This window comes from Lagopus muta, chromosome 5, assembly GCF_023343835.1.
Source record: "Lagopus muta isolate bLagMut1 chromosome 5, bLagMut1 primary, whole genome shotgun sequence".
Classification (NCBI taxonomy): Eukaryota; Metazoa; Chordata; class Aves; order Galliformes; family Phasianidae; genus Lagopus; species Lagopus muta.
The window spans coordinates 58,179,242-58,193,016 of NC_064437.1; the positions used below are offsets into that span (position 1 = coordinate 58,179,242).

The 13,775-nt window shown below is 38.2% G+C and overlaps 1 protein-coding gene across 2 annotated transcripts in view; it reads left to right on the forward strand.

Moving 5' to 3' along the window:
- TDRD1 (tudor domain containing 1) overlaps positions 1-13,775 on the forward strand; it is a 19,134-nt gene continuing 5,359 nt past the window's right edge. Inside the window, exons 1-15 of one of the 2 annotated variants that reach the window (XM_048946711.1) lie at positions 1-165; positions 279-350; positions 1,792-1,862; positions 2,083-2,227; positions 2,635-2,740; positions 3,702-3,762; positions 5,397-5,501; positions 5,848-6,030; positions 6,685-6,828; positions 7,565-7,730; positions 8,405-8,581; positions 9,992-10,099; positions 11,121-11,291; positions 12,659-12,907; positions 13,566-13,685. In XM_048946711.1, the coding sequence (XP_048802668.1) occupies positions 320-350; positions 1,792-1,862; positions 2,083-2,227; positions 2,635-2,740; positions 3,702-3,762; positions 5,397-5,501; positions 5,848-6,030; positions 6,685-6,828; positions 7,565-7,730; positions 8,405-8,581; positions 9,992-10,099; positions 11,121-11,291; positions 12,659-12,907; positions 13,566-13,685 (1,837 nt within the window). In that variant the 5' untranslated portion in view covers positions 1-165; positions 279-319. Of the gene's footprint in view, positions 166-278; positions 351-1,791; positions 1,863-2,082; positions 2,228-2,634; positions 2,741-3,701; positions 3,763-5,396; positions 5,502-5,847; positions 6,031-6,684; positions 6,829-7,564; positions 7,731-8,404; positions 8,582-9,991; positions 10,100-11,120; positions 11,292-12,658; positions 12,908-13,562; positions 13,686-13,775 lie in introns of both variants that reach the window. The other variant, XM_048946710.1, reaches the window with a different exon arrangement.

Genomic DNA, 13,775 nt, shown 5'->3' on the forward strand with positions numbered 1-13,775 from the left:
GCCCTTACTTCCGGGGGCGGGGTGCGGCGCGGCGCTCAGCGGTGCGGACGGAGGGAGCAGAGCAGCGAGGTTTGCGAGGCCCTGAGAGCTGGTCCATGTATAGCGGCTGTGGCTGGTTGGAGTGAGCTCCTCCAGAGAGAGCTTCCGCAGTTCCATAGGCTTCAGGTCCCACCTTCAAGTTGTTCTTTCTAAAGCGATGTTTAGTCTTAACTTTAGAATGTGACTTTAATAAGTGCCTGAGTTTATTTATTTGTTTATTTAAATCTGTGCTCCTGCAGCTGCAGCCTGCTTGTCCTGCGTCGAGGGGGTCATCGGCAGCATGGCCCAGGCACTGCCTGTGAAGGATGCAGGTAACGAGGTGTTGGTGAGGATTGAGAATGTCAGCTTTCTGAGGAGCTCCTCTCTCAGCTGGGAGGCTGAGCCTGTGAAATATCTAACAAAAATCAGTGTTTTGTTTGCAAATAATACTTTTTCCCACTGATGGCAGTCATAGAGTCATAAGGGATGGAAGGGAGCTCTGAAGATCAAGTCCAACTCCTCTGCTAAAGTAGGTTCCCTACTTCAGCTTGAGAGCAGGAAAGTGACCAAGGGGGGGTCATAAATATCTCCAGACAAGGAGACTTCACCACCCCTCTGAGCTTGCTCTGTAACCCTTGCAGTAAAGAATTCAATGTGTTCCAAGTTTCTTCCCACTGCCTTTTGTCCTATTGCTGCATGTCACTGAAAAGAGCCCAGCCTCATCGATTTCACTTCTACGCTTTAGATATGTGTTAATGAGATCTCCTCTGAGTCTTCTCCAGGCTGAACAGTCCCAGGTCCCTCAGCCTTTCCACATGGGAGATTCTCCAGGCCCTTAATTATCTTTGTTACCCTATATTGCAGCATGGGAATGAATAACTGCAATAGAAAATAGATTTTAACCGTATGTATTTTAATTTTGTTCTTCTGTAGTTGTGTACAGGCTTGATCATTATGCCAATTACCAATATTACCAATATGAATGTGGCTTGTACACTCAACTAACTCCTAAGTTACTGTGAGAATGACAGAGCACTGAAACAAGCTGCCTAGAGGCATTATTGAGTCTTGTTCTCCAGAGATATTTGAGACCTGTCTGAATGCCTTCCTGTGCCACCATCTGTAGGGAACCTGCTTTGGCAAGAGGGGTTGGACTCTATAATCTCTAGAGGTTCCTTCCAACCCCTACAATTCTGTGATTCTGTGAATTGTTGTGAATTGTTCTAGACTTGGGTCACCGGAGATGCTTTAAATAACTAGGAAAAAAAAAAAAAAAACAGTATTTAGAGTACTGGTGACTATACTCTGCATGCAGTGGAGTTGGAATTTTTTCAGTAGTACTCTTTGTTTGTTTGTTTGTTTGCCTTCACCACCCTCTGATCAATACTCTCAGTTATTCCAAGTGGCAGAGTAAAATTAATTCTGGGAGATCTGAGCTAGCTTGGTAAGCAGCCCTCTGGAGACTGTTATATATGGTTCCACATTAGGCAAGAGTGATTAATTTGCTTCAGGATGGAAAGAGGGCCAAGTAAGCTTTATGTTGGCTTGATGGAGGATTAGCAGTGAAGCTGTTGCTCTAACTATACCACTGATGATCATATTTTCAGTAGCAAGAAAAATGACTTCAGAGTGGGTAATATTCCTGTAGTATCTCCACTGAATGCACTAGCAGAATAGTAAGAACAGAGAATGGTTTTGTTTTTCTGTAAATAGTCCATAACACAGGCAGGCATTTACGTTGTCTGATCACTTTGCAAATGCTTCTGTTCCTAGGAAGTTCCATGGAAAGTGCAGCCATTAGAAGAAAGTTGCCATTGACAGACGCAACTGATAATGGAGAAATGGTGAGTTACTGCTCTTTGTAATTGCCTTAAGTATTCTGGGCATTTCTAGACAGCATGAACAGTCAGCATGACTGATCAGCAGAAGTGATGTCTTTTTCTAAAACTTTGAAATTTTTTCTGTTGTCAAATTTTGATACATTAGAATACCTACATCCAACTGGGCAGCTTTTTCTGATAAGAATCACTTGAGATTTACGTATTTGGTTTTATTTTTTTGTAGGTACCACACTCTAATTCAGTTGAGAAGCCAAAGAAGTTGCAATATTCTTCTAAGAATGTTTTTTCTATTGACTATGATAAGAGTCTCTTTAATACGCTCACCCCACCTCCTCAGATGAGAACTTGCCATCATTGTGGTCTGTCTGGTAAGCTGTGCTATTCTCTACTCTGTGATGTATAGTGCATTTGCTGTGGAATTGGAGGATTATTCAGAAGGATTATTCAGAAATGCCTTAAAAATGGATGTGTGTTTTGTGTCAGATGCAAATGTAGTGACTTCAGAACACAGTTGGTGTTGTGGAACTGACAAAACTGAAGACAGCATCTTTTTCTTAATCAAAAATGTTTTGGTTTTTTCTTCTTAAGTACAGAAGGAATCTGGAGCTATGGGCTGATTCCTCTGAGGAATACAGAGGAATAAAAACAACTATTTGTATCTGCTTCAACTGCTCATAGAGCAGTTACTAAGTGCTGTATGGAGTTTGTGTATAACAGCTGCTGTCTCTTCTCGTGTCAGTGTTTCTCTGTGACTTAATTTTTCTTTTTTTTCCAGGATCCCTCAGATGTTCACAATGTAAACAAATATACTATTGCTCTGTGGATTGCCAGAAGAGAGACTGGTCAGTACACAGCGTTGTATGTGAGCCAGTTAAGCAGATGTAAGTTTCTTAAAACTCTGCTTAATAGTCTTTAAAGAATGACAAGACCACTCTTAGTGCCCTTGCATGGTAAATTAAGTTATGCTATTACAGAAAAATATGTTCTTTTTAATCTGGTATTGTCTTAGGAAGGTTTGAAAGATGTCTATGAGTCCTTAATTGCAAATTAAGTAAACGAAAATGTTTTGCTTTGTGTTAGTACTGGAGTTATATGAGCTGTATGTATGAATTAATGCCTGCATGTCATCTCTGCTGATGAGGTAGAGAAAGGAAGACAAACAAGACTGTACTTTGCAGCAGTGGCACAATTAAATGGATTGTATTTCTCACACTCTGTAGAGGCACACTTTAAATATTTAAACTGTTGCTTCAGTGAACTTAATGGGTATTTTATTTTTGATTACAAGTTGTTTCAGCCAAACCATTCTCTGTCAGCTCATTATCTCTTTGACTTGCCAGTTGAGATGCTCGGGAGATTGCTAATCTGTTTCATCTGAAGTAAGTTTCATTAGGTTATAACACTGTACAAATTAGCTGGATTTGGAAAAGTTTAGGGGAGTGATCTGAGCATTTAAGCTGACCTCTCCATGAAGGGCTGATGATAGCAATTGGTCACTGCAATCAGATATCCATCATCAGGGATAGCAAAGTTTGTGAGAAAACACACTCCTTGCAACGCTGAATTGGGATTGTAGGATGAGGCTGCCAGGCATGTCACTTGAATTCTACCTAACTGTTCAACTGAAGCACCAACACTTACCTTTTTTTTTATGTTACCATTTTTGACATTAGTGGCATCAATTCAGCATTTTCTTGGGAGAGGCATAAGGAAGGTTTGACCTGTGTCAAATCTTGTATTATGAACACAGCTTTCCTGTTTTATTTGCAATTGGATGTTACAAGTGTTATTTGTCTGGTTCTTTAGTTAACCTTTTTTTTTTTTTCTTTTTTCTGATTACAGTTTAAGTAATAGCAGTGGAGGGAAATTACCTGCTAAAAACAAGACAGGATTTTACGTTAAGGTATTTGTTTTTTACTGTGTCTTGAGTGGGCTTAGTGTAAGCTAGTTACAATATCTGTAACTTCTTCTGTACAGGAGATGAGCAAATTCCAAAGATAATCATTGTAGATCAGTGCTTCTAAACAAAAGTTACTGGAGAAGCATTCAGAAGTGTGTTACTTCTACAGCTATTAGCAAGACTCTCAGTAAATTTGATTTTTTTGTTTGGGGGAAAAAAACAAAACACTTTTGTGATAAATTAAAAAAAAAAAAAAAACAACTAAGAAATATAATGAAATATGATGTTGCTGGAGAAATATTTTAGGACACAGGTGTAGTTGTCAAGGTTAGAAGAAAGTCTGGTGGTTTTTTTTTCCTGCCTGGAGCAATACTGGGAGCCTTGTAACTTACTTGAGAAATGCATTTAACGTAGCATTTTGTATTAACAGATGCAGGTCTTGCTTCCTTGCTGTAACAGGAATTAAATGTGATGCAGTTCTCCTCTGCAGCATTTTGATCCTGTTTTTACCCAAATGTTTCTTCTTGTAGACTTCCTATGAACAGTTCTGCTGGAGATGGTTTTGCTGTGTTCTTGGTTTTCTTGGGATGATATTTATAGAAGCAAGTAAATATGCATACCTCCAATTAGATCCGTGTCTGCACAGCACAAGAAAACTACCTTGTCTTACACTATTAGAGGCAGTTAATTCATCTGTTTAACTTCTTGAAGCGGTTTAGAAAGAAGGTTTCACTTTTGGTCATGAATTCTATTTAGTTTGGATTCCTATTAGTTTGGATAGCTTTCTGTTGTGTGTGTGCTTGTGAGTATTGTGGTAAAAACTGATCAGCTGATAGTGAGGGACCTAAACCAAGAGGTTGTAACGATTTCTAAAAACTTATTTTGAAATAATGAAGACTTTATATTTCCTGGTTCATCTTAGGAAGTTCTGGTGAACCAAGGCAGATCACATTAAAAGGTTGTTCAATATGTAATGTATTCTACTACTGTACTGTGAAATGTGCTTTTATGGGAAATGCTCTGAAATATCTGTGTTGAAAATAAACAATTTGGCATTTGCTGCAGTATTTTGTCATCATACTTGTCTGAAGTATGCTGTTCCAAAGATAAGAGGTGTTCCTTCAAAATGCATATGAGACTGTTTGAATGTTTTTAGGGTGGCAGTACATGGATGGTATGCATTTAGGCAAATTAGATTAAACTGCTTGTGTAATGTTACTTTGAAAAGGAAAACCAAGATGCATGCTGTTAAAGCAGTAGCTGTAATCTACTTTGGTGTTAAAGCCACAAGGAAGCAGGTGAAGTTCAGTTCCTCTTGGGAAAGCATCATTAGCAGAAGGTATGGCTGAGTTGGTGCTGTAAAAGCAGGTGTGAAAGGAACAGGCCAACCCATGGCTGCTGCCATGCTCTCAGGCTGCTTTGGTGCTTGTTTTTTGTTGTCTGTTCAGTCCATCTCCGAATGTGATTTGTTATTTTCAAAAGTAATACAAAATCTGTAAGGCTTAATCGTTGAAACTCAACAAAAGCACTCGGGACGTATTGCTTGAGATGGTACAGTGTTCTTTTTGTGTTTGTTAATAAAGCAGACACAGCAGAACAACTGGAGTCTAAACGTAACTTGTGGCTCTTTTAATTAGGATAATTTAACTGCTGAGGATTCCTTCAAGACAAAAGAGCGTATCAAGAAGATCATGTTTTCGGATCTCCAGACTCTAGGAATCAAAAAATCTATGGAAGTACAGGTACTTTAGTTTAGGAATAATGCGAGTTGTTTTCTAGGTTGCATTTGAAGCTCAGTTAAGCATGTATAGCTACTTGTTACTTCAGCTCTATCTTGTTTTGCTTGCCTGTAAAATTTCTTTATTTTATAAAGATGAGCAAATGCAAGGTGAGGAGATGGGGAATAATAAAGATTCATTTCTGTGACGGTGAGCATAATGGTCTTTCTTCTCAGCAGATACCACTGCTAGATCCAAAACAAAAGAGCAGTGTCAGGTACAGGGTGAAATGCACTTACTGGAAAGCACGCTGGTACTGCCTGTGGGTTGTGGTTGCATAATCCTTAACTACTGTGGCTTTTCTATTCAGGGTACGGTAACAGAATTCAAGAGTCCAAGTGAATTTTATATACAGATGAATTCTCCCAGAGCTCTAGAGCAGATGAGCAAACTTTCTGTAAAGCTGCAAGACTGTTATGCTAACACAGTTATTCAAGAGCAGTACGTTGCAATCAGAGGGGAAGTCTGTGTGGCAAGGAATTCTGTGGACCAGGTAAGGTCTGATTGACCCTAAAATCAGTTTTATGTTGAGTTGATCATGCTTTTGCATGTTTGCTTTTATGTCTCTACCAGTTGAGATTGCTAGTTTTAGAGATTCAATTACTGTGGTAACAACTAACTTTGTAAAATCTGGAACTCAAAGTACTGATTTCTTTTATTCCTCCTCTAAAAAAAGCATTTACTTCTAGGAGTTTGTATGCACTCAAACCTGACAGGAGCAGTTTGTCTTTGTCTTTATTGAATGGTGTAGGAATTAATAGCAAATCTGAATTGCTGTTGTTAGTTTGGAGTGTGACCTATTTAATTTATTGCTCATTTCTTACCTGACTTTTCTGATTGCTTTTCTGTAGTCTCCCCTTGTTCCCGTTTCCAATCCCATCCTTCTGTTTGTTAAATCCCACTTTTTTCTCTTTCGTTGTTAACAAATCCTTATTTTACTGTAGGTAAGCCAATTTTGATAGGAGTTTAACTATGTTAAGTCAGCACTGCAGTGAATTTGATTTGCTTCAAAATTCTCAGTTGCCTTAGTTTAAAAACAAATCTATTAAATTAGAAGTTGAAGTGTGTGTGTTTTAGTGAGGAGTACAGTAAATGCAGTTGCTTATTATGGTGTGCTCTTACTAAGAATATTATTTCTTGAATACAGACATGGAGACGAGCATTGGTTAAAGATGTGGATGTATTGCAGAAGAAAGCACAAGTGTTCTATATAGATTGTGGAAAGGAAGAAAATATTCCATTCTCCTGGATTAAAGCTCTATACAAAGACATTGAACTGTTTCCTCCATGTGTGAGTTCTATTTTCCTACCAGTAGCGTGGTATTTTAAATGAATAGCTCTGAAATAGATGTAACTCTTATCTCAGTATAACTGTCCTTATCACAGTATTTTGCATTCAGTGAAAGCGATGCGTAAAAATCGCTTTACTACACTTAAAGTTCAACTTCCTGTTGAAGTATTTCAATATGGTCTAATGTAGCAGTGAAAAATCACTTAGCGTGGGTGAATCTCATTGGCCTGAGTTGCAGGACTGTTCTGGTAGTTGTTTATTGTGGTCTAGTTTTAATCTGCAGGTCAAAGTTGTTTGTTTGACCTGATGCAAATAGAGAACCATTCCTTCAACTGGTGACTTCTCTAAGTAGCAACTGTTGCTACTGTTTTTCATAATATGTTCAAGTGGTTCTCTGGATTCCTAAAACATTTGATGGCCTTGTGATCCTTATCTCAAAATCTCCAGTGTCTACTGATTACAATCTAATCAGTGTCTACTGATTACAGTGTGTACTTGTATTCAGACATGGTGTGATGCAGCCACACCTTGTCTAATGCTCCTGTACAGTGTTCAGCTTGAACAAAATTTCATATTTTAATTGTTCTGTAAAGATGCTAGTTGAATTGGTAGTGCTTCAGATCTCAACAGCAGCTTTTACTCTTATACCTGATAAGAAGCCCTCAAAAATTGACTGACTTTTCTTAGAAGGCAGACAGTCCTCTATCTCCTGTGTTCTGATGGTAATTCTTTCCAGGCAATTAAGTGTTCTTTCGCCAATTATGATCCTGAACAAGCATGCAATGAAGACACTGCTATCTTTTCTTCCAAGCTGATGGGAAAGACCTGTTCAGTAATTGTTGTTGATGTACTGCAAGAGGAAATGATGTCAAGTTTTGCTGTAGATGTTGTTCTTCCAGATTGTAAGTATATCTGGTGTGGGTATGGAAGGGGGAGGGAAAAGGTTGGGGAAGAGGTAAGGAACAAAACTGGTGAGTCTTCATGTTCACTTTCTCCAGTCTTTTCCAAGACTCTTAGAATGCAGTTTTGTCTTTTGCTTCCTTCCCTCTCTACCTTCAATAATTTTTTTATGGAAGTGTCTTGTTTATTTTTATTATTGTTTTAACAGATGTACATGGATGTGATAACACTTTTTTTTTTTCCTTTTCTTTTGCCCCCTCCATTTTAAACCCTTTAGAAATGACAGCATTAGTTTCTAGTTCCCCCCTTAAGATTTGACAAGTTCTTGTTCCATTTTGTACACATTTACTAAACAAGTATCCCAAAGAAGGTGCACCAATGGATATAGTTTAGAGAATTCTAAGCTCTGGTGACAGTAGTACTTATTCTTTTTAATAGTATAAAATGCTTCTTGTGTGATGATTGTGTCCATTAATTTAAGGGATGAAATGGCAGGAGCCTACAAAATTCAAAAGGTCTGGCAAAAAAGAATGTTCAACATATTTAATTTTGTAGCTTAATTCAGTGTAATTTTTAAAAGTGTCTCTGACTCCTGCCTGGTGAAGTTTCACACTTGAAAGTCATCTAGCTTTTACTCAGTAACCACTTTCTATCTTTTTCTACTTTCTATGTACAGTGCCAGAAAACAATTCTAAGGGAAGTAAAGAAAAAATACCTGAAGATAAAGAACAGCATTGCTGTGGAAATATAACTGCACAGTCTGTCTCTATATGTATTGGAGACACGCTTTCTGTTGTGGTTTCCCATGTTCAAAATCCAGAAGACTTTTTCTGTCAGCAGATACACATTGGCCGTAAGTGACTTGATTGAAAGTAAGCTGTGAGCTATTGCAGCACCTTCTTCTTCAGTAGTGAGTATCCAGGGGAAGATATTGCTAGTTGATCTTGTACTGGAGAATCTTTGTGGCGTTATGCTGTGCATCATTTAAAAGCCTTGGTTCTTTAGAGAATCTTTTTGGCATCATAATCTGTTAATGCTGCTTAGTAACTTGTAAGGTGATGGTTTGTGGGCATTCTGAATAACCTTAAGAAGGATGATGTGCTGTGGATTTTTAGCAGTCCTCTCAAGTCAGTCTGTATATTTACATTGTAAATATGTTCTGTTAGATGTTAAACATTCTCTAAAGTGTTCCAGAAATGTGTGTCAGTACGTAATTATTGTTTGTTGCTAGAATCATAGAGTCCTTGGAGTTGGGAAGGGACCTCTGAAGACCATCTAGTCCAGCTCCCCTGCAGTTAACAGGAACACCACAGCTAGAGCAGGTTGCCCAGGACATGGTCCAGCCTTGCCTTGAAAGTCTCCAGGGACAGGGCATCAACCACATCTCTGGGCAACCTGTTCCAGTGCCTCACCACCCTCACTGTAGAAGACATTTTCCTTATATCTGACCTTTAAGCTTGAAACCATTTCCACTTTTTCTATCACAGCAAACTCTGCTAAAGGCCTCCAAGGCTTTTACCACTGGGGAGAAGTTTCTTTATAGGCTGGATGTATATAGACTGTTGTTGTTGTTGTATTGTATGGGGAGAATATCTGAGTTTTGAGGAGAGAGAAGGCTGGATAAATAGTGCCCAAGCCTTGCTTTGTTGTCTTCTGCTGGGGTAGTATATAAGAGCAATTACAGTGGGTCAGAATGCTAGGTGAGAGAGGCTTTTGGTGCACAATGCTAGCAGACGGATGTTTTGAGGAGAAAGACAGCAGAATGAGTTTGTGGCACGTGCCTTCTAGCACTGTCTGGGTATATAGTTATTTTCAGCTAAAAGGGATTTTGCAGCTGGCTGTCTGGTGTACTTAGTAAGTGAATTTCTCACTACTCATCCTTTGAATTCTGAGAGCTTACAGCACGTAGTTGTTCTGGCAAGAAGTTGTGCTAATCAGATATCTCTGCTTTAAAGAGCAATCTTCCTTTTGTTTTTTTCCAGCATGGTTCATTAGTCATGGTTCAGTTCTTAGTGGATTCAGCTATGTTATGGTATTGAAAGAGTCTGTGACTGGTTTTTCTGTCTGTACTGTTAAGCACAGCAAATTCTCCCACTCATGCAAGGACTCTATTAAGTGATGGAGGTTGAAAGGTCTCAGTTTGACCACTATCTTAATATTACTTTGAACGTTACTTGAAACACCTCTAATGTTACAACAAGTTCATTCAGGTTTTGAACTTCAGATCTGTGCACTTCCTTAAAACCTGTTTTTTTCATGTCAGGTCGTCTTGCTGAGCTTCAGGCGCATCTTTGCCAATATTGCAGCAAACTTCCAAGTAATCCAAATTTCCGACCAGTTTCTGGAGAGCTGTGCTGTGCCCAGTTCACAGGTAAAGGTGAACATCTGTCTAAAGGAGGCATCTATGAAATATAGATATTTTTTTTTAAAGACCATAAAACAGCCCCTTTATTAAGCAAACATAGAGCACTTGATTCTTTTTTGTATGAAGGAGCTTTTTAAAGAATGGATTTTATGTTGGTTAGCCCCATTTCCTGTGACTGGAAATAAATATAGGCTAGAAATTTCAAACATTTTGTGCTAGGAATTGATATTTCTGTATGAAGTAAGTAACTTTTATTGAAAGGATATGAAGTCCTGCTTGCCTGAGCACAGTAGAATAAAGATCATTCTTCTGTTCATCCAGCTATTAGCAAGGAGAATTAAAAAAAAAAAAGCCTGAAACCAACATATTGCTGTTTTTGTACCTTTTTTTGTTCTGGTCAGAAGTGGCTGCAGCTAAAACTTGCTGATCTATGAACAGTCTCTTCATTTCTGACCTCATATGTGTTTTTTCTGTTTTAAGTAAACTAGCTGTGGAACTGAACAGAAGCTGAAATAACTTTTTTTTTCTGCACATTCAGAAAAAGGTATTACTGTCAGTAAGCTGCCTTAGTGTTTTAATAATTAGTTTCAGGTACTTAGCAAGAAAAAAAAATCATTACATTAGTTGCTTTGATAGATTTGAGAGTAAGCTTGTATTTCTATCTGAAATCTTTTAATTGAATTAGAAAACTTGTATTAGACACATAATTTGAGTCAACTGAGATCCTGTTTTTTTAAAATACATTGAACTTAACTTTGTTACATGGGGATACTTAAATTTTTCTTGCAATATACATTTGTGGGTGGGGGATTCTTTATGGAAAGAATGAGTTTGCAACGCTTAACTGGTACGAGGGGTGATGGTGGTAGATGCCTTCCACAGGGTTTTGTCAAGGTTTGTGTGAGCTGTAGAGCTGATGTTTCAACTCTTATGCTGAGGTTGCCAACACATTGATCTGCCCAAAAGAATTGTGCTGTTTGCAAAGGCTAAAATCAAATGTAATGAATGTGTATATCTTCCTTTCTAGAAGACAATGTCTGGTATCGTGCTGCCGTTATAGCACATGCTTCTGAAGATAACATTGTGGTGGGTTATATAGATTATGGTAACTTTGAAGTTCTGCAGCCAACTAGACTTCGTCCTATGATTCCAAAATTAATGGACTTGCCAGCTCAAGCCATAAGATGTACTTTGGCAGGTATGAAATAAATGGAGTCTCTTTGGTTAAAGGGAAAGTAACTAACTTGTCCAGTCAGGACATGTGCAGTATTGTGGATCAAAGGGTAGAGATACCAGTAGGTGTTCTTTCAGAATTCTAAATTAACTGTTGTAGCATGCTTACAAAGCATGACAAATCTTTCCTCATGTACTTAGTGATGAGAATACTCAAAAAAACCCAGCTTTATGTTAGCATGCTTGTTCTTAGGTTTTGCACATACCTTTGTTCTAAGCAAAATTCAGATGCCTGCTGGAGGAGGAGTGGAGTTCTTAAATCTGTTGTGGAACTGGAATCAGTCCCCCTAGGAACCAACCTAGTGAAACTACTGGTATACTCATAGCCTTACCTATGTATGTGCAATCTGTGAGGTTGGTAGTTGCCTTGACAGTTCCCACTTCATCCTCTTTTCTGAAGCCAGTCATTGCCTGTTGTTTTTGACATTTGTTTAACGTGCTGTTGGAAATTATTTGCTGTTATTCACTTCACCATGCAAGACAGTCCATACTTTTGCTTCAGTATCCTTGCTTTAGAATATTTGATCTTTGTACTTTCTTTAAAATACTTTATAAAATCATCTGATGTTTCAGGTTTTATTTGGTGAAGTTCAGGGAGGTATCACTAGGTTTGATAACATAAAGCAGTGGTTCCCACATACTCAGAGTGGGAACCATTGTATATGGAATACGACCTAAAGAAATCACTGTGATGATGCCTGTAGCTGCTAATGTATATTCTGGAACTGAGGAAGTTCCTAAATTCAGGGATGCTAGAAGGCAATTGGATGAGTTGTTTCCTGATGGAGGCAGGGATTACTGCTGTGTCAAATGTCTTCAAGGAAGCAACTGTCTTCTCTTAACATATTGCTATAATGCTCTGGTTATAACTTGCAGTTTTTGAAAGAAATTCAGCAGTATGAAGTATGAAAAGCAGAAAGCAGTATGAAATTTAGCAGTATGAAGTTTTAGGAAGAAGCTCACAGTAGCAGATACACTGGCTGAAAGCGGTAACATTGTTCCAAACGTATGCTCAAGAGTATAGTTGTATTCTGGAGACTGAAAAGCAGGTGGTTCTTAGACCTTTATACCAAATAAGCACTAAATCTGAATTCACATTGTAATACTACTAGTTATAGACTATCTGGGCAGATTTTTATTAAATCAAAATACAGCACATTTAGAATCTGAATAATTGGTTTTAGAATCTTGTTGTGTGCCTCTGTAGTGGGAGAGTTCCTTGGCATATCTGCTGCTTGATCTGTTACTTCAAAGAGTGTTGCTGTACTCCTCCACATATTGTTGAAATCTGAGCTGTCTCAGAATTCTTCCATACTATTTGACCTTTTTTAGGTATCAAGCCATTGTTGGGAGCCTGGACTTCAGAAGCTATTTCTCTTATGAAACAATTAGTAAAAGACAAAGTGTTCACAGTGAAAGTAGTGGATAAAGAGAGTTACAGATGTGTGGTGGAGCTCACAGATGCATCAGTAATTCCAGAAATAAATATATCGAGATGTCTCATAGAGAAAGGCTGTGCAGATGAAGCATCAAGAATGGCCTTGCAAGCAATTGAAACGGGTGATGTTAAGCAAGCAAATCGTGAGTACAAGCACATCCTGATAAAGTGGTAATGTTTAACCTCCTGTAATGAAGTTGCATGCTTCTTAGAAGTCTATACAAGAATTTACTCTGGTTAGAAGTCTTAACATGTCTAATTGAAATACGATATGACTAGTTATTACCTGTCTGTTTGTACACTCTTGTCCTTAAGCTCACTTTTGTTGTCTATATTTTGCACCTGAAACCATTTATTCAGTCCTTCAAAAGCTGTTCAACTGAAGTAGCCTGTGTAACTTCAAGGCTTAAAGGGATTTGTTGCCTAAGCTGCCTTTTTTTGCATTTACTGAAGCTTTAATTTGAGAGTTTTATAACTCCTGTGTCACATTTCTGTGTATTTCTGGGAAGATTCCTAGCTCCAACATGAGGCATGTTAGGAAGTTATTTTCAATTCTGTCCCTGATAAAACTGTGTTTCATTTTATCAGTATTATTCATGTATAGATGCAAATAATTGGATTATTTATAATGAGAAATGATATTACACAAAGTATGAGTATACAGTATGGATTATCTTCTCTTCCTTTCCACTATCCCTCCTCTTCTCCCCCATCCCCCCCCTCCCCCCCCACAAAAAAAAGGGGGGGGGAGGGAGTGGGTGTAATTTCCCTTCTTCTACTTCTCTTTTTCTTCTCTAGCAGACACATCAAACAAACAAAAATGCAAGTGGAGTACGTTCTTTAATAAACAAGCAGTAGATGTGATAGTGTGTACATTGTACAGTCCTGGAGAATTCTACTGCCAGATTGCAAATAGCAATGGTAAGTTTCTTCAGCTTCTGTTTTTCAGCGCAGTTTCTTTGCTTTCTGATTTTATCATTGTTTCAAGTGAGTTTACAGCACCAAGTCTTA